We start from the raw sequence: 19432 nt of genomic DNA, 5'->3' as shown, positions 1-19432 counted from the left end.
TTTCATGCTGTACGTGTCCCTTCACATTTCCACTTCACTATCACATCAGAAACAGCGGACCTAGGGATGTTTAGGAGTGTGGAAATCTCGCGTACAGACTTCTGACACAAGTGACATCCAATCACCTGACCACGTTCGAAGACCGTGAGTTCTGCGGAGCGCCCCATTCTGCTCTCTCACGATGTCGAATGACTACTGAGGTAGCTGCTATGGAGTACCTGGCAGAAGGTGGCAGCACAATGCACCAAAGATGAAAAACATATGTTTTTGGAGGTGTCCAGATACTTTTGATCACATAGTGTATTTAGAAGAAATGTTACAATCAGAAATTTTTGATTCAGATGATTTAGACAATTTTATTCTTAAATCTTATATGATGTCTTTTACTGTTCTGGAAATCATATCACCTCGAAATCTATTAAAATCTGGTGCATATGTTCTTCTATACTCTATACTAGGATCCATACATCTAACAGTTGTTCAACAATGTTGTACACAAGTACACCAAGTAACTATTATAAATCTCATTCAGAATATAATTCTGTTGTAGAACTCCTAAACTGCTTCTTGGATGAACTTGTCATGTTTTGCAACCAACAGTAGTACTATTTTGGACTCAATTTCTATCCCTGATTGTATTTCCTCCTCGGTCAACACCACTTCCTGAGTGTCCTCAGGTGTTACAAAAACAACCCGATGCTTTCTAGTTTGAAGCAGGTTTGCAATCACCAACTGAAAATGAAATAAAGAGTTAGTTTAGAAATAAATTTTATGTATGTTTGTCAACAGTTAAAAAAAAAAAAAAAAAAAAAAATCACACTTTAAGTTTAAGTTTAATGTCTGATAAGAGAGGTACAAGCAGCAGTTTACTTCCTTCAATTAGCAACTTCTACAGTTTTCATGGATACAGTGTTAAAATATGATAACTTATTAGGATGATGTCTCTTAAACTGTACTCCAAAAACCGTTAAAGTACGTTGTGAGACGTAAAGCAAACAACTTTATTTATTCTTAAACTGAAACATTAATTATCTAATTGAAATATGAATTTTTAATCAGTGATCAGGCGCGGCGGGTCTATATTTGCCATGTTAGCCGGGCTAACACCATCTAAAACGAAAGATCAACGAATATGACCACTTAATATTACGGCATAGACATTCTTTATTTAATACTGTATAATATATTATAACAACAACAAATATTAATTCTCTTACATATAAATATCACTTTAAATGATGAAATCTTCGCATCTGTCGAATGATGAAGATATGCCGACTGTGCGCTCTGTTTGCCGTTTTGCAGAGGCAAACATGAGGAGCTTGAATTCATTCAGAGTGTGCTTGTGCATCTGATTCACTCGGTAAAACAACAGAGAGATGACCATGCTGGTAACTAGGCTTGCGTGTTTGCCCCACTCGAGAGGCTAACATAACAGTAATCGCTTGCAGTGTTCAGTGGTGACAGTTATGAGCGTGTCTTCTGCCTGCAACAGCTTTTTTGTTGATAAAGGGAGATTCAGTTATGATCAGTAGCGTAGCCAGGATCGGTCAAGGGGGGGGGGGAGGAGTGGATTATAGTAAGAAAATGATGATAGAACACAATGAAGGTATATACATGACTTGTCAGTACAAGGGCACTGATATAAGTGAATTACAGATCTGTTGGTTTTAGAATTATGTCTCTGAATGCTTATTTAGTTTACTGTTTATTGCCAGTTTCTGTTTATTTTCTTTTTGTAAAAATTCCATGGGGGGGGGGGGGGGGTGTCTAAACCTCAGTAACTCCCCCTCACCCTTTGGCTACACCCCTGGTTATGATGGAAGACGGACGTTGCTGTGTTCCTGAGGATTTATTAAAACATTCATTCTCTAGCCGAACTATTACTGGTAAGATACAAATCACAGACAATGGGAGACCCCACTCCCAGTATATCAGCTATGGTAACAGAAAGAATAGGCAAAGTACATCGTTTTAATGACTTCTGGTACACAAATGATACATGGCTGTATGGCCGAAGGAAATCGTGTTCCTTGTATTGCTGGTTTTGCATTTTATTTTCAACAGATACAAATGTTTGGACAACAAAGAGAGTTAGTGTTGTTAATAGTTATTATGTACTAAAGAAACGACTTGAACATTCTCTAGACCATGTTAATTCCAAAATAGCTTTACTGAAGTTCAGTAGCACTAGAATAGAGGAATCCTTAAGCCTTGCTTTCAAAATTAATTGGGACAAACATATTGAAAAAATAAATGAAATGGGTATATAGTTAGTTGTCTAATAGATGTTATTCATTTCCTAGTGGAGCAAGAGCTGCATTTTAGGAGCCAAGCAAAAATCTAATTCAGCATTTTGCAAACTAACATTAATGACATAAGATATTGTGCTCTCAAGCTCGATGTATTAAAGGGATTTCTGAATAACAAACTTGATAAGTTTTATTTGTTTTGGTAGCAGTGCACAGATGAACATTCATAACTTTCATCATATGTTTTAAAGTTAAAATGCAGAAAATTGATGATGTGAAAATTGACAAACAGAAATCATACCGCAGACTATACTGTGAAGTACTTGATACAATGGTTCAACATATTACTTACCATTTTTCAAGAACTGAATAAGCTGACATTCTTTCTCTTTTGGATTTTTACTTGTTTGAAACATACATTGACTACTTCTGTGCTCAGCCCTACTAGACTCAGGTTAAATCATATGGTATCTACTTCAACGTGTTAGTACTCAAAACCGAGTTGTCGGCCATACACACATCAACAGAGTTTAAAAAGTCCTGCATACTAGAACTTTATAAATATATAACATATTCAGAATTAAATGTGGCATTATCTGAAGTAACCGAACACTGTTCTTTAATTTTGACTATTCCTCCTCCTAGCACCTCTGTCTAACGATCTCTCTTGGCAATGAAACGAATAAAATTATTTAAGAAGTACAGAAACACAAGAAAAATGATCAAAATTGTCATTAATTTCAATGGAGATGAACCGCCTGGAAAGGTAGACAAACAATCCGGATTTTCATGATTCTGTTATAGACATTTTTGCTGCCAAAAAGAGCTGGATAGAACTTTGTTACAAGAAGTAATATATGCAGATGTACAGAGAGGACTGATTTGTGTAAGTTTAAAAATGCACACTTCTATTTAAGCTTTAATACCTATCAATTGTTTTTATTCATGTTTCTACAAATTTGTGTGCTAACACTTTGATAAGGGTCACGCGCTGCCACTGTCAGTGATATTCACTTAGAACAACTGTGTATTATGAATTAACCATGGAAGGAAACCAGAAAAGCACAGTTCATTTCATACTCTTCCTTCACATGTAGAAATAACCCGATGTGATAAATGAGAAGTCAAATCTTTAAGATGAGTACATGTACGGAAAAGCATTTTCAGGAAAATAAGAGAAAGAATAAATGGACAAAAATTAGTTCCATGTTCTACTAAAATAAAATTCTCAAAAAATCACAGTAAACAGGAAAATTTATGAAAGTGAAATGTGTACAATTTGTTGTTATTTATTGCACATAGGAATTAATGAGGATATGTATTAATAGATGGTTAGGCCATAAGCTATACAACTCAAATGAGTTCTCTATTACAAATGTAAATACTCTTAAAGACCTATTGGTTCAGTATATTATATCAAATAAAGAAACAGAAGAGGAAGAAAATACAGGAATACTGTGCTGAGGTGAACTGAAGATTTGAGAAGACAAATATGGACTACTGGGAATATGCTGATTACTAAATAAATGCAGACAGCTCATTGGGCTATCCACAAATGACCTCAGAACAGTATTCACCTGAAAAACACTGTCATATCCAGTGGTTGTGTTTTATTAGACTACCAACATTGCTGATATTCTCCCTACAATGTATTTTCCATAGTAAAAGATGGAGCATGGCTACTCTGTCCCATTTCTCTCTGCAAATTTTTCAGAGATTATTTTCAGTTTGTACACTTCAATATTTGTGACGACATTAAAAAAAGCTGCAACACGACTGTGTTGGAGGGTGGATATAAATTTTATTGGAGTGGGAATAAATCAGTAGCAAAGAATGGCATAGGTTTTGTCCTCCATAAAGACAGTGAAACTGTAGTTCTTATAAAAACTGGAAGACATCATTGATGAAGAGAATCTGATGATAATTGGGAATTTTAATGTCCAGGTAGGAACTGATAAGAGAGGTTATGAAAGAAACTTATGCCCTGCAAAATTGGCAAAAATAAATGATAAGGGAGAACTCCTGCTTAATTTATACACACAAAATCAACTTATGGTGAAGAATTCATGGTTTCAGAGAAAAGACAATCACAGGATAACAAAACATACGAGGGGCATACTATATTGTTTTACACTTTATTTTTGTAAGTGCGGGTATAGTTCACATTTCACTTTTGAAGGCGGTGACGTGTAACTAGTGTCTTATTCCACCGTTTGGTAGCAGCACACTCACAGGGGACAAGGAATGCACTTGTCATAGCCATTTCATAGCAACAATGTCAGCGTAGGAGCAGACAACATGGAAAGCAACCGTCAGGGACAGTGCTATATGACTTGGTTCCTATGAAAAGAAGGCGTGATCACTGCAGAAATTCATCGGCACTTGGTGGCAGTCTGTGGAGAACATGCGCCGTCATGGAAAACAGTTTACAACTGGTTGGAAGGTTGGAAAACAGGGTGCACATCAGTGGACAAGGGAACCAGTTCTGGAAGGAATGTGGCAGTGTCAACACCAGCCTACACTACCCAGGTCGAACAGGTCATCCAAGGAAACAAATGCATCACATTTACGGAAATGGAGGCAGCCACGGGAATTAGCCGAAACACCCTGCAGCAGATTGTGCACGGCCACTTACCGCTGAGGAATGTGTCATCCACGTGGGTGCTTAGACTCTTGTCTGCAGATGAAAAGCAGAGAGAGGCATGTGGACGTATGCAGAGAACTTTTGCAATGCCATGATCAAGATCCAGCTAACTTCATGGCTAGGCTTGTGACTGGTGACGAGACATGGCTCCACCGATGCTATTGATCAAATGGGATTCACGGTGCTGCCACACCCACCATACTCTCCCGACTTGGCACCAAGTGATTATCACCTGTTTGGGAACATGAAGAAACCTCTGCGTGGTTGCCTTTTTGTAGATTTTGCAGAACTGGACACAGCTGTCAAGACATGGGTACGCAGCACTGTGAAAGAATGGTTTCAGGAAGGTCTGGAGAGCCTAACATATCAACGGCAAAAGTGCATACAGTTACAAGGATGTTGAGAAGGTGGACGTAACAACTGATGTGTAATGTACTTCATTTGGCTAGAAAAAAATAAAGTGTAAAACAATATACGAAGGTAATCCCAAAAATAAGGTCTCCTATTTTTTTTATAAATACATAGACCTGTTTATTTCTACAATGGTTTACATCATTTTACAGCTTGAACATTTAGCTATTTTTCTACATAATCACCATTTCGGCTGATGCATTTTTATAGACGCTGTGACAGTTTTTGTATGCCCATGTCATACCAGCTCGCCGCCATGTTGTTCAGGAAATTGTGAACCTCATCTTTCACCTCGTTTTCGGTGCTGAATCACTTTCCAGCCAAATGTTCTTTCAACTTAGGGAACAAGTGATAGTCACTGGCGGCCAAGTCGGGACTAAAGGGGGGGTGGGTGATGATATTCCACTGAAACTGTTGCAGGAGAGCAACGGTTTGCCGGGCGACATGCAGGTGAGCATTGTCATGGATAATGTTTACGCCCTTGTTCAAGATTCCTCTTCTCCAGTTCTGAATTGCCCGTCTGAGATTTTTCAGAGTCTCACAGTACCTGTCAGGCGGGCATAAAGTTGACCAACAATACCCCTTTTCGATCACAAAACATAGTTGTCATGACTTTACCGACAGACTGTGTTTGCTTGAATAACCGCGGCTTTGGTGAAGAGGGATGCTGCTACTGGCGTGATTGTTGCTTGGTCTCAGGTGTAAAGTGGAATGCCCGGGTTTCGTCACCCGTGACAACTGAGTCCAAAAAGTTGTCCTGTTCGGCTGCAAAGCGTTGAAGAAATGCGCGGGAAGAACCAACTCGTTCCCGCATGTGGTCTTCAGTCAGCATGCGTGGCACCCATCTTGCGCACATCTTCTGGTATTTCAACTTTTCCGTTATAATTCCATGAGCGGCACTTCGGGCAACCTGAGAAACCAAGGTACAGAGATCATCCAGGGTGATATCTTCACGCATGATTTGCTCAATCTTCACGACTGCCTCGACAAAAACTGACGGTCTCCCGCTCCTTTGTTCGTTGTAAATTTCAGTCCGACCGACTGCAAACTCTCTACACCACTTATGAACATTTTTGACATCCATGCCCAACTCATCATACACTTCTGTCAATTGGCGATGGATTTCAATCGGTTCAGTACCTTTTGCATTAAAAAACTGAATAACTGCGTGCACTTCGCACTTGACAGTAACATCCAACGGGAGCTCCATTCTCAACAGCTGGCAAGCCAAAACTGAGTGCCTCAGCGTGGCGTGCTCATGTTTATATGCAAGCGCGGGAAACACTCTTCACAATATTGTGAACAACAGCCACATGAACAGAGTTCAGTATTTATAAAAGAGTAGGAGACCTTATTTCTGGGATTACCCTTGTAGTACGCCCTTCATAGTTGGGTTGGTGGAAACTAAAAGATCTTGATTTGAAACAGTGTTCCAAGAAGATATCAGAGCCAAGCTACCAATAACGGATATAAGTGCTGGGATATCCAAAAGCAGACAGAGCTTTAGGTTCAGCAGCCAATGTTGTTGCTTTCTTAGCACCACCTGGGGATCACGTGTAGGGTACTTTAAGGTTAAACCTATGGACGTGAAGCGAACGGCAATAGTGGATATTGCCATGTGAAATAAATAACTAAAAAATAACATATATGAGAAATGGAAAAGAAGAATGAAATGATTTCAAGACAAGCTTTGTGAGCAGTGCTGATTAAATATACTGTATGGGAGGACAAGCATCAGAGTTAATGAGACAAGAACATCATGGTGGAATGATAGAGTGAGAAAGGCAATAACAAAGAGAAATAAGGCCAAGAAAGCCCTAGATTTAGCCAAGTCTAATGCAAGGAATCAGAGTGACCACAGAGAAAACAGCAGATTAGAAGTGACTGCAAAAGAATATAGGTACAGGAAACGGGAAGTTAGAGAAATGTACGAGAAGGAAAAAGAGAAATATTGGGAGGAATTTGCCTCTAAATTGGATGATGACAGTAAAGGAAACATGAAAATAGTGTCTTGTCGGCCGTTACTTGTTCGAGTAAATGTTTTTCACCTGCAGTTCATGTTTAGTCCACTCTGTGCAGATAAGGTTGATGGCTCAAAGGCCAATCCTTGCATAAAACATGTGACCACATTTAGTACACCTGAGAGAGGGAGGTGAATGTGGTTGGGTTTGTCTGAGTTTTCTAAGATGAGCCTCTATCTGCCGTCTTTGGTGTTCTGTTTCAAACTGCTGGACAGCAATGGATGTGGCTGTACGCCAGCGAGGGCGATCTTCAGCAAGTGTGTACCATGTATTGGGGTCGATGTTTGTGCTCTTCATGGTCTTTTTGAGCTGATCCTTGTAGCGTTTCAGAGGGGCACCGCAAGTCCTCTTGTCAGAACTGAGTTCACTGTACAGCAATTGCCGAGATAGTCTACTGTCACTCATGTGTTGGAGATGTCCAATCCATCTGAGCTGGTGACTGATGAGGAGGTTTCTTTTTTTTTTTTTTTTTTTTGCTAGTTGCTTTACGTCGCACCGACACAGATAGGTCTTATGGCGCGACGATGGGACAGGAAAGGGCTAAGAGTGGGAAGGAAGTGGCCGTGGCCTTAATTAAGGTACAGCCCCAGCATTTGCCTGGTGTGAAAATGGGAAACCACGGAAAACCATTTTCAGGGCTGCCGACAGTGGGGTTCGAACCTACTATCTCCCGAATACTGGATACTGGCCGCGCTTAAGCGACTGCAGCTATCGAGCTCGGTAAGGAGGTTTCTATACTGTTAATGTGTGCCCTTTCAAGAACTGCAACATTGGTTACATAATGCTCCCATTTGATATTCATGATGATCCTAAGCTCCTGCCCCCTTTTAAACACTACTGAAAATTGTTTTTATTCACCTTGACCAATACTCCAACCCTAATTTCAATTTAAACGAAATTTCTGAAAACCCAATATTCTATTCGACTTCCTAATTCTTCTTCTCAAAAATGCTAAGTTTCTAAACCTGAATTCAATTTTCCAAGCCTTACACAGTTCCTGCCCACGTTTTCTACCTCTAATAACTCACCCACCTAACTCACCCTAAAATATTCCTCCTTTATTTCCCTATAGTATCCTTCCCTATCTTCTTTCCACTTCCAGTTCTATTAATCTTCTGCTAATCCTCCTCCTTTATTACCTTATCCTATCTTTTCTTTTCATCTTTCCTCCCAAAAAAAAAAAATCTGAATTAAACTGTATACGATAGTACCACCTACAGTTCAGATTATTACATACATACATACATACATACATACATACATTATAGACTGTTATGCCTTTCAGTGTTCAGTCTGCAAGCCTCTGTGAATTTACTAAACGTTGTCACAATCCTCGATTTGCAACCTCATTTAGTTCTATACCTCTTATCTTTAAACCGTTAGAAACTGAGTCTAACCATCGCCGTCTTGGTCTACCTCTACTTCTCTTACCCTCCATAACAGAGTCCATTATTCTCCTAGGTAACCTATCCTCCTCCACTCACCTCACATGACCCCACCACCAAAGCCGGTTTATGCGTACAGCTTCATCCATCGAGTTCATTCCTAAATTAGCCTTCATCTCCTCATTCCGAGTACGCTCCTGCCATTGTTCCCACCTGTTTGTACCAGCAATCATTCTTGCTACTTTCATGTCTGTTACTTCTAACTTATGAATAAGATATCCTGAGTCCACCCAGCTTTTGCTCCCATAAAGCAAAGTTGGTCTGAAAACAGACCAATGTAAAGATAGTTTCGTCTGGGAGCTGACTTCCTTCTTACAGAACACTGTTGCTCGCAACTGCAAGCTCACTGCATTAGCTTTACGACACCTTGATTCAATCTCACTTACTATATTACCATCCTGGGAGAACACACAACCTAAATACTTGAAATTATCGACCTGTTCTAGCTTTGTATCACCAACCTGATATTCAATTCTGTTGAATTTCTTACCTACTGACATCAATTTAGTCTTTGAGAGGCTAATTTTCATACCATACTCATTGCATCTATTTTCAAGTTCCAAGATATTAGACTGCAGGCTTTCAGCACAATCTGCCATTAAGACCAAGTTGTCAGCTTAGGCCAGACTGCTTACTACATTTCCACCTAACTGAATCCCTCCCTGCCATTTTATACCTTTCAGCAGATGATCCATGTAAACTATGAACAGCAAAGGTGAAAGTTACAGCCTTGTCTAACCCCTGTAAGTACCCTGAACCAAGAATTCATTCTACCATCAATTCTCACTGAAGCCCAATTGTCAACATAAATGCCTTTGATTGATTTTAATAATCTACCTTTAATTCCATAGTCCCCCAGTGTAGTGAACATCTTTTCCCTCGGAACCCTGTCATATGCTTTCTTGAGATCTACGAAACATAAACACAACTGCCTATTCCTCTCGTAGCATTTTTCAATTACCTGGCGCATACTGAAAATCTGATCTTGACAGCCTCTCTGTGGTCTGAAACCAAACTGGTTTTCATCCAACTTCCTCTCATATCAGATGTAAAGCTTTTCAGGCGTTTGCTCTAATAACCAGCATTTCGTCTTAGGTCTGACACTAGACTTGTCAGAGTGGGATGTGTCAGACCCTACCCACTGACGCTGGGTGTATGCAGGTGAGCTTATCAGAAGCCTATATATGAGGCACAGTCTGATAACTGCATACGTGAGATAAATCTCCACAATGGAATTATTGCCCGCCTAGCAATTCCGAATGGAAAATTCTATATTCCCGTGGAGGGAATTAGATATTTTTCACCAACAGAGCATGTCAAAAAGGCTTTTCAGGCGATTGCTCTATTAACCAGCGTTTCATCTTAGGTCTGACACTAGACTCGTCAGAGTGGGATGTCAGACCCTACCCACTGATGCTGGGTGTATGCAGGTGAGCTTATCAGAAGCCTATATATGAGGCACAGTCTGATAACTGCATACGGGAGATGAATTCCTAACAGATTTCCTGAATTCGAAGTCAGTTAAGATATAGTCTATTATGTATTTGGTACCCCAAGCCTCCCATGTGTGGCGGTGAATAGCTTTATGCTTGAAGAAGCACTAGCACAGAAGTGCAGCAAATGCTTCCCATTCCCGTTAGCTTCCATATCTTCCCCACATTTACCAATCACCCTTCCGTATCCTTCAGTTCTATTCCCAACTCTCGCATTGAAATCACCCATTAGCACTATTCCATCCTTGCGGTTGACCCTGACCACGATGTCACTCAATGCTTCATGAAACTTGTCGATTTCATCCTCATCTGCACCCTCACATGGTGAATCACAAGGCTTCGTCGGAGCTGTAGTGTCAAGGGATTGGAGAAGAGAGAAAGACTATCACTTTGAATCAATACTGTAAAAGGCAGTGGCCTGAATTTTGCCATAATCTAACATGCCTCACTTAATATAACCATCAACTTCCACTTGTCACCCATCAGGGTTCAATGTAAATAGTTTTTCATTCTTTAATGTACTGTAGAAGGAGGAAATAAAAGTAAAATATCTCCAAATATTGCTGGATGGCAATTGTGACGGTCAACTGAGCCACAATGACTCTCCTGGTAGGTTTTCTTCGACAGCCATCTAACGTACGATGATCAGCAAAGGATGGGCAAGTTAGTTGACCCTTTTACTCTGGTTGACTGCTGTAGCAGTCGTGCTGGAGCCGTGCCTCCGGTCGACTGATGTAGAAGTAATACCAATATAAATGGACATTATAAATTTTCTAGTTAACCCATTCCTGGTTGCCAGTGTTTCACCCCAGTGTGCTAAGTTGGGCTCATCAGTTGGTAAAAGGCACACCTACCAAGGCGCATGGCTAGTGCATACGGTGAAGGCCACTGCATAGGCTACTTGGAGCCACCAACAGTGCCAATGCACTATGAGAGACTTTGTCTCATTACCAAAAATTGATGCCTGCCTGGCCATCAGATGAAATGAAATGGCATATGGATTTTAGTGCCGGGAGTGTCCAAGGACATGTTCGTCTCGCCAGGTGCAGGTTTTTTTATTTGACCCCCTATAGGCGACCTGCGCGTCGTGATGAGGATGAAATGATGATGAAGAAGACACATACACTCGGACCCTGTGCCGGCGAAATTAACCAATGATGGTTAAAATTCCCGACCCTGCCGGGAATCGAACCCGGGACCCCTGTGACCAAAGGCCAGCGCGATTACCATTTAGCCATGGAGTCAGACGCCATCAGATGATATAGATGTTGATTCCCATAGGGGACCTGAAATATTTGTCTGTTAATGGACCATTTATATTGGTATTATAAATTTACTCATTCGGGACAAATATTTCAGGTTCCCTACGGGAATCAACATCTATATCATGCTGTAGAAGTTGCGTGTCTTTCGACTGTTTTCCGTTTCATTACAATAGACCGCTGTGGAAGTTTGGCCTTGGAGGTCACTCGTGGCTGTCTTGGGAGTTATGGCTACAATCACCAGATGACAGGAGTAATCAGTTTGAAGACAAAAGCACGGTGTTCGGTATGCTACTCACTTCATGCCTAGTTGCTCCCCTGTGCTAATGTGCTTGTGCTCCTTGACTTAGCTTTCAATCGCTTTGAAATTGTGAAATGCGTGATGACAAAGGAAGCTCTTGCCCTCATATTCGGCAGTGACTTTGAAGATGATGATGATGATGATGATAGTGATTGGTCATCTGATTCTGGTGATGAAACAACTTCAATTACATCTTCTTCAGGCATGTTTTCTACTCCAGTTACCGCTTCATCATCTAAAAGGTCGGCCTACTTTGATGATTTGACTGAAAATGATATTGAGGCTGAAGATCAGGTGCCTGAACCATTGAGCAGAAAACTAAATTGGAAAAAGTAGAACCTGAATCCGAATGAAATATAAGTTTGACACAGCTAATTACAGATTGAAAAGTTTAGTGGACATGTTAAGTTTCTTTCAGCTGTCTTCTAACACTAATACCATAACCGTTCTGTGCGAGGAGTATGAAAAGTGCTAAAAATTTAGTCAAACATTTTACCGAATACACATTACAAATAAAATACTTTAAAACTCTGCCTGTCCTCTCCTCACGTCACGAGCCAGCTGCGGACTGGAGAGCAGAGCCCGTACAGCGGGCTCGGTGAGCCACCCACTGCTCGCATCCAGAGGGTCATGTCACCATACTCGCTAAGCCGGAGTGAAAGGGTTAAGAAATTCAATCAATCACCACTGATCTGCATTTAGGGCAGTTGCTCAAGTGGCAGATTCCCTATCAGTTGCTTACCTAGTCTTTTCTTAAATAATCTCAAAGAATTGGAAAATTGTCGAACATCACCCTTGGTAAATTATTCCCATCTTTTATTCCTCTTCCTATAAACAAATATTTACCCAAATTTTTCCACTTGCATTCCAACTTTATCTTCATATTGGGATCTTTCCTACTTTTGAAAACACTGAAACTTATTCGTCTACAAATGTCATTCCATCTCATCTCTCCCATCGTGGCCTTAGATAGGCCAATAATGATACAGTCCATTTGACCTCCCAAATCTAAAATATTTGCTATATCTTTCTGGAATTCAACAAGGTGAGCTTCAGTGGAATAACTTACCGAACCGCCTTCTATCAAATCAGTAACTTTGCAAAATTGTCTAATATAATCAGGAAGAATATCTTCCCAAAGCTTACACGCAACACGTCAAGCTGACTGGCCTGTAATTTTCGGCTTTATGTTTATCACCCTTTCTTTTATTGAAAGGGACTACTATAACAACTCTCCATTCATTTGGTATAGCTCCTTCATGCAAATAATAATCAAGTAAGTACTTCAGATATGATACGAATCCCAACTCAAAGTTTATCCCCAGAAGTCTTATCAATTCCAGCTGCTTTTCTAATTCTCAACTTTTTTATCTTATTGTAAATGTTGTCGTTATCATAGATAAATTTTAATACTTCTTTAGTATTAGTCACTTCCTCTATCTGGATATTATCCTTGAAACTAACGATCTTTACATACTGCTGACTGAATTCTTCTACCTTTTGAAGATCCTCGCATACACACTCTCCTTGTTCAATGATCCCTGGAATGTCCTTGAAACCTGTTTCTGCCTTTTTTTTTTTTTTAATTTTAAATGCTATTTGTTCAGGGCGTCGACCCATGTGGATCTTTTGCCCCTACTGGCAGCATATTGTATGAACCTGCGTGTAATTGGAATGGCAGTAGTGTGGAATGTTATGTGAGGAACGGAAGATCAAGGACATCACAAACACCCAGTCCCCAGGCCAGGGATATTAATCATTACAATTAAAAATCCCTGACCCGGAAGGGAATCGAACCCAGGGCCTGTTTCTGCCTTAAAGTACTATACATACCATTTCAACTTCACTAATTCTATGACTGTCAACTATGCTTGCCATTGTGTTATTCTTAGCTGATTTCTTTGCTAGATTCACTTTCCTAGTAGTTCCTTCAATTTTCCCTTACTTCCACAACCATTTCTAACTCTATTTCTCTCTAATCTTCACCTCCTTAATCTCTATACTTCGCTGTTATAATATTATAATATAGCAGGTCTTTACCATTCCTTACTTACTTACTTACTTACTTACTTACTTACTTACTTACTTACTGGTCGGTGCTACAGTCCTTGTAGGTCCTTGGCCTCCTTTATCACCTGCCTCCATTCATCTCGGTCCTCAGCTTTTCTTCTCCAACGTTTAACTCCTAACTTTCTAAGGCCATCCTCAACATCATCAATCCATCTTTTCCTGGGTCTTCCTCTCCTCCTCCTTCATCAAGTTTTCCTATAAACACCTTTTTAACGGTGCAGGTTTCTGCCATTCTCTGAACATGACCGGCCCACCTAATTCTTCCCTGCTTAATTTCAGTAACAATATCTGGCTGGCCAAACAGTCCTTGCAGCTCTACATTTGTCCTCATTCTCCACCCATCCTGATCTCTTACTGCACCAAATATCTTTCTCAATATCTTCCTTTCCCACCGTAACAGCCACTGTCTTCTCTGGAGGTGTTCACCCAGCATTCTGATCCATACATAACTATTGGTCTTAGTACTGTTGTGTATATTTTAATTTTTGTATTCCTGCTGACATTCCTGGATTTAAACATATTTTGCAAGGCGTAAAAGCATCGGTTTCCACTTGTTATCCCCTCCTGTATTTCCACGGAGGTTTTATTGAACTCTGTTATTATAGAGCCTAGATATTTGAAAGATGTGACTCTTTGATATTCCTTCCCATTTAATCTTACTGTGGTCCTTCCTCTTACTCCCTCTGTATCTCCCATCTTCATATACAGTGGAACCTTGGATTGCGAGCATAATTCGTTCCAGCAACATACTTGTAATCCAAAGCGCTCGTATATCAAAGCAAGTTTTCCCATAAGAAACAATTGAAACGCAGATGATTCGTCCACAACACAAAAATATTTATTCGCATACCATTTCTAAAACAAAATATAACATAAAACAAATTAAAGTACACTTTACCTTACCATAGAATCATTGTTGGTGTGAGGGAGACGAGAGATGACGTAAGCGTTACTGTGCAGCACGAATTTCACTAACGGAATCACTGCTATCTGTTGGCTCACTGGAATTGTTTTCTTTTTGAGCAACTTTTTTTTTTTTTTTGCTAGGGGCTTTACGTCGCACCGACACAGATAGGTCTTATTGAGACGATGGGATAGGAAAGGCCTAGAAGTTGGAAGGAAGCGGCCGTGGCCTTAATTAAGGTACAGCCCCAGCATTTGCCTGGTGTGAAAATGGGAAAACACGGAAAACCATCTTCAGGGCTGCCGATAGTGGGATTCGAACCTACTATCTCCCGGATGCAAGCTCACAGCCGCGCGCCTCTACGTGCATGGCCAACTCGCCCGGTTTTGAGCAACTTTAACGAGGAACCTGTCCAATGACTGTTGCTTTTGCCTCTTTTCACGATTTCACAAAAATGTGATATTGCATTGTCATTGAACTGATTCATCGCTCGCACTGCTAAGGCCTTATTCGGGTGGTGTTTCTCAGCAAAGTTTTGCACTGTTTCCCATATTTTGCACTTCTCCTGAATCTCAGTTGAAGTGAGAGATTCTATTGACATTTCCTCCTCCTCTTCCCCGGACGAGATCTCCTCCATAACCTCCTCCTGCTGTTCGCGATGCAGGTCCATCAGTTCGTTGGTGGCCAGTTCCTGGCTATGTCCTTCCACTAGCTCATGGATGTCCACATCATTCACCTCCAACCTCATAATCTTCCCTAAGGACACAATTTCATCAACAATCGGTGACTCATTGTCACCAAAAATCCCCTCAAAGTCACGTCCAAGAACACAGTCAGGCCATAGCTTTCCCCAAATGGAAGTGAGAGTTCTCTTGGTGACTCCATCCCAGGCTTTATCGATGATCTTCAGGCAGTTCACGATGGAGAAGTGATTTCTCCCAAACTCTTGGAGGGTAAGGTTTGTTCTTTCAGTCACTTCGAAGCATCGCTGAAATAGTGCTTTGGTGCATAGCTTCTTGAGGTTCTAAATGACTTGCTGATTCATAGGGTGGAGTAGTATTGGGAGGAAGGAACTTACCTTTAACGGACTTGAATTCCTCCAGTAAGTCGTCCTCAAGGCCTGGAGGATGAACAGGAGCATAGTCCATAACCAGCAAGACTTTGAGCGGCAGATTATTCTCTGAAAGGCATTTCTTCACTACAGGACCAAAGACCATGTTCATCGATTCAACAAAGCCACAGCGGAGGGGACACGTGACGCTCGCATTGCGGAACCTCACTCGCTTATCGAGTTACAATTTATTTAAAATGTTCACTCGTCTTGCAAAACACTCGTAGACCAAGTTACTCGCATTCCGAGGTTTCACTGTATTTTGTTTCTTTTATATTCACTTCTAGTCGTAGGTCCCGTGCTTTCTCTTCTAATACTGAGTAGCTCTCTTCAAGAACTCTTTCATTTCTTGCAATTATTGCTACATCATCAGCATATGCTATCACTTGTACTAATCTGTTCAAAATGGTTATCCCTGGGAATTGATGGATTACTTTTTTCCAATGCTAGGTTAAAAATAAAAAGCAGTGTGGAAAATACATCTCCCTGTCTTAGTCTTCTCTCCACTAAAAACTCCTCTGACAGATCTTTCTCCATTCTCGTTTTGTATACTGTTGTTTTCAAGGTCATTTCTGTTAATCTAATCAATTTCCTCAGGATTCCAAATTCTTTCATAATCTTGTAAATTTTACCCCTGTCTAGACTGTCATATGCCTGTTTAAAATCAACATACAGCTGATGTAGCTGTTTGTCATATTCATAAAACTTCTCTAGCACTTGTCGTAATATAAATATCTAATCCAGAGTAGAGCGATGTTTTCTAAAGCCTGCTTGGTAATCCCCTAATATTCTTTCCATCCATAATTCCAATCTTAAGGCTAGTACCTTACCAAAAACCTTGTACGTTCCATCCAACAAGGTGATCCCTTGATAATTTCCACATACTGCCTTAACTCCCTTTTTATGTATTGGGTAAATTATACCCAATGTCCAATCCTTGGGTATATCCTCCTTTGTCCAAACCTCCTTAATCAATTCATAAACAGCCTTTTCTATTCCCTCTCCCGCATATCTCAACAGCTCTGACTCCATTCCACCTTCACCTGGGGCTCTATAATTCTTTAATGCATTAATTGCAGCTTTGACTTCTTCTAAGTCTGGCTGTTTTACGGATTCCTCTTCCAATTCTCTTTCTTCCCCATCAACATTTATATTTTCCTCCTCTCTATCATCTTCATTATTTCCATTGAGTAACTCGTAAAATACTCCTGCCATCTTCCAAACACCCAGAAAATAGCTTTTGGTTGAAATCCTCTCTTAAAGTCTTTTGTTCTTTCATAGAACTTTCGTACCTCGTTTCTATCCTTCATTTCATCTAGTTCTTCGATTCTCTTTCTTTCAAAACCTCTTTTCTTATATCTACATATCTTATCTGCTCTTCTTTGTTTCTCTCTATACTCTTCTACTGTTTGTCTTGTTCTCCTTTGAAGCATTCTGTTCCTATCATCATTCCTCTCTTGGATTAACGTTGAACATTCCTCATCTAACCATTCTGCTCTCTTTACCAATTTCTTCTTTCCTAGGGTACTATCTGCAACTTCAATGATAGTTATTTTCAGTATCTCCCATGTATCTTCCACTTCTCCTTTCTCCCATAATTCCCTTTTTATTTCCAAACATTCAGCCATTTTCTTTTTGTATTTCTCTTGCAATTCCTCATTTTTTAGACCTTCAATATTGTGCTTTGCCTTTCTTATTACTTTTTCTGTTCTTGCCAAATCTATTTTTTTCTGTACTTGACTCTAACAAGATAGTGGCCTCTATCTGCATCAGCACCTCTGCAGCTTCTAACATCCATAATATCTAATGCATGTCGCTTGTCTATGATAACATGGTCTATTTGATTTCTTGTCACACCATCTGGTGAAATCCAGGTCTCCTTGTGAATGTTTTTCCTAGGATGTCAAGTACTTTTAATTATCATCTGCTTTCCACTCACAAAGTCAGTCAATCTCAATCAGTTATCATTACTTACTTCATGGAGGCTTTCTTTCCCTACTAAGTGTTTGTACACCTCTTCTCCTCCAATGTTTGCATTTAAATCTTCAAGGATAATTTTCACATCATGTCTTTGAACTTCATTAATTTCTTCCTCCAATTTAGTATAAAATGCATCTTTCTTCTCATCTTCTGCCTCCTCAGTAGGGCCATACTCCCAAAACACAGTTATGTTGAAGAATTTTGCCCTAATTCTCACAGAGCACATGCTATCATTGATTGGAGTAAAGTTGATCACGCTTTGCTTTACCGACTTATGTATGAGGAATCCTGTGCCATTACTGCCTGCTTCTTCTCCACTGTACATCAAGATATGTTGTCCAGACATCATCATCCCTTGCCCTTTCATCTTAGTTCCTGTAGAGATGCTATTTTCACTCCATACTTATCCATTTCATTCCTTAATTCTTTCAACTTGCCAGGTCTCTTCAATGTCGTAACATTCCACGTTGCTAATATAATATCCTTTTTCCTTCTCTTTAGCCGTTTTTCTCGCTGGTTCATCACCAAGTTTTCCAGTCCTGCTTTAATTCTAAAGGTATCCATAACAGGTTTTTTTTTTTTTACGAGGTAGGGGAGTAACCCTATGCTCAACCCCCAACCTGGAGGACCAGGATATCACTCTTAGCCTGGATCATCACCTTAGACCTGTCCGGCTTGGGTGGCCCTACCAGGAGCAGATGCTCCCGCCGGCATAGCTCTAAGGATCATTTGACCACGCAAGCCTCCAATAAACACCCGGCAAAATCTATTTTGCCTTCGTCAAGGTGGTGATACCTTCGGGAGGTTTACCATTCCTTACCACCTTTAAAGGTACATAATTGTTTTCATATTTTTCAACAATTGCTTTAAACCCACCCCTCAGGTTGTTTACATTTTTATTTACAGCTTCGTGATTACTAATACCATCTATTCTGTTCCCATTGATGCTTTCACGGCCCATACTTATAGACTTTTGGGCTTATGCCATGTCAAGAAAATAAAGTGAAATTCTCTACGTTTCGCAGAGAACTTTATCTGCGTCATCAGAAGAAAATCTTGACTGTCCACGAGAAAGGCTTCTCAAACAATGAGGTTTGAATTTAGACCATATAATAGAAGTGGAAATGGTACATTCATTCGTCACCATCTGGTGATGGATGCAAATTATGTAACATTCCTCAGAGATGAACTACCAGTTTATCTGGTGACGAATGAACGTACCATTTCCACTTCTGTTATAACGTCTAAATTCAAACCTCTTTGTTTGAGAAGCCTTTCTGTGGACAGTCGAGATTTTCTTCTGATGACGCACGTTCTCTTTCTTTCTGTATATAGAGCAGAACTAGGAACAGTCAATCAGTCTTACATCAATCGCAAGTGAGTAATGAGACGGTTGAGAGTCCTGTGCATTAGTGAGTATTGTAGTGATTCAAGACAGACTTGATTATGTGGGATGTGACTAAAAGTGAAATGAACTGTTCTCAAATGACAATGTGCTGTGAAAAGCCATGTTGGAGAACAGGAGTTCGAAGTGTCAC

The 19432-nt window shown here is 40.2% G+C and overlaps 1 protein-coding gene across 2 annotated transcripts in view; it reads right to left on the bottom strand.

Annotated features, from left to right (window-relative positions):
* Nucleotides 1-329: 329 nt before the first annotated feature.
* Nucleotides 330-19432, bottom strand: part of Ppcs (phosphopantothenoylcysteine synthetase) — a 63231-nt gene continuing 44128 nt past the window's right edge. For both annotated transcript variants that reach the window (XM_067158407.2, XM_067158416.2), the window contains exon 6: nt 330-732. In XM_067158407.2, coding sequence (XP_067014508.2) covers nt 556-732 — 177 coding nt within the window. In that variant the 3' untranslated portion in view covers nt 330-555. The remainder of the gene's footprint in view (nt 733-19432) is intronic.

The sequence above is a fragment of the Anabrus simplex genome, chromosome 1 (genome assembly GCF_040414725.1).
Source record: "Anabrus simplex isolate iqAnaSimp1 chromosome 1, ASM4041472v1, whole genome shotgun sequence".
In the NCBI taxonomy this organism is placed as follows: domain Eukaryota; kingdom Metazoa; phylum Arthropoda; class Insecta; order Orthoptera; family Tettigoniidae; genus Anabrus; species Anabrus simplex.
The sequence above is the reverse complement of the archived record's forward strand: the minus strand, read 5'-3'. Positions and strand labels throughout refer to the sequence as shown.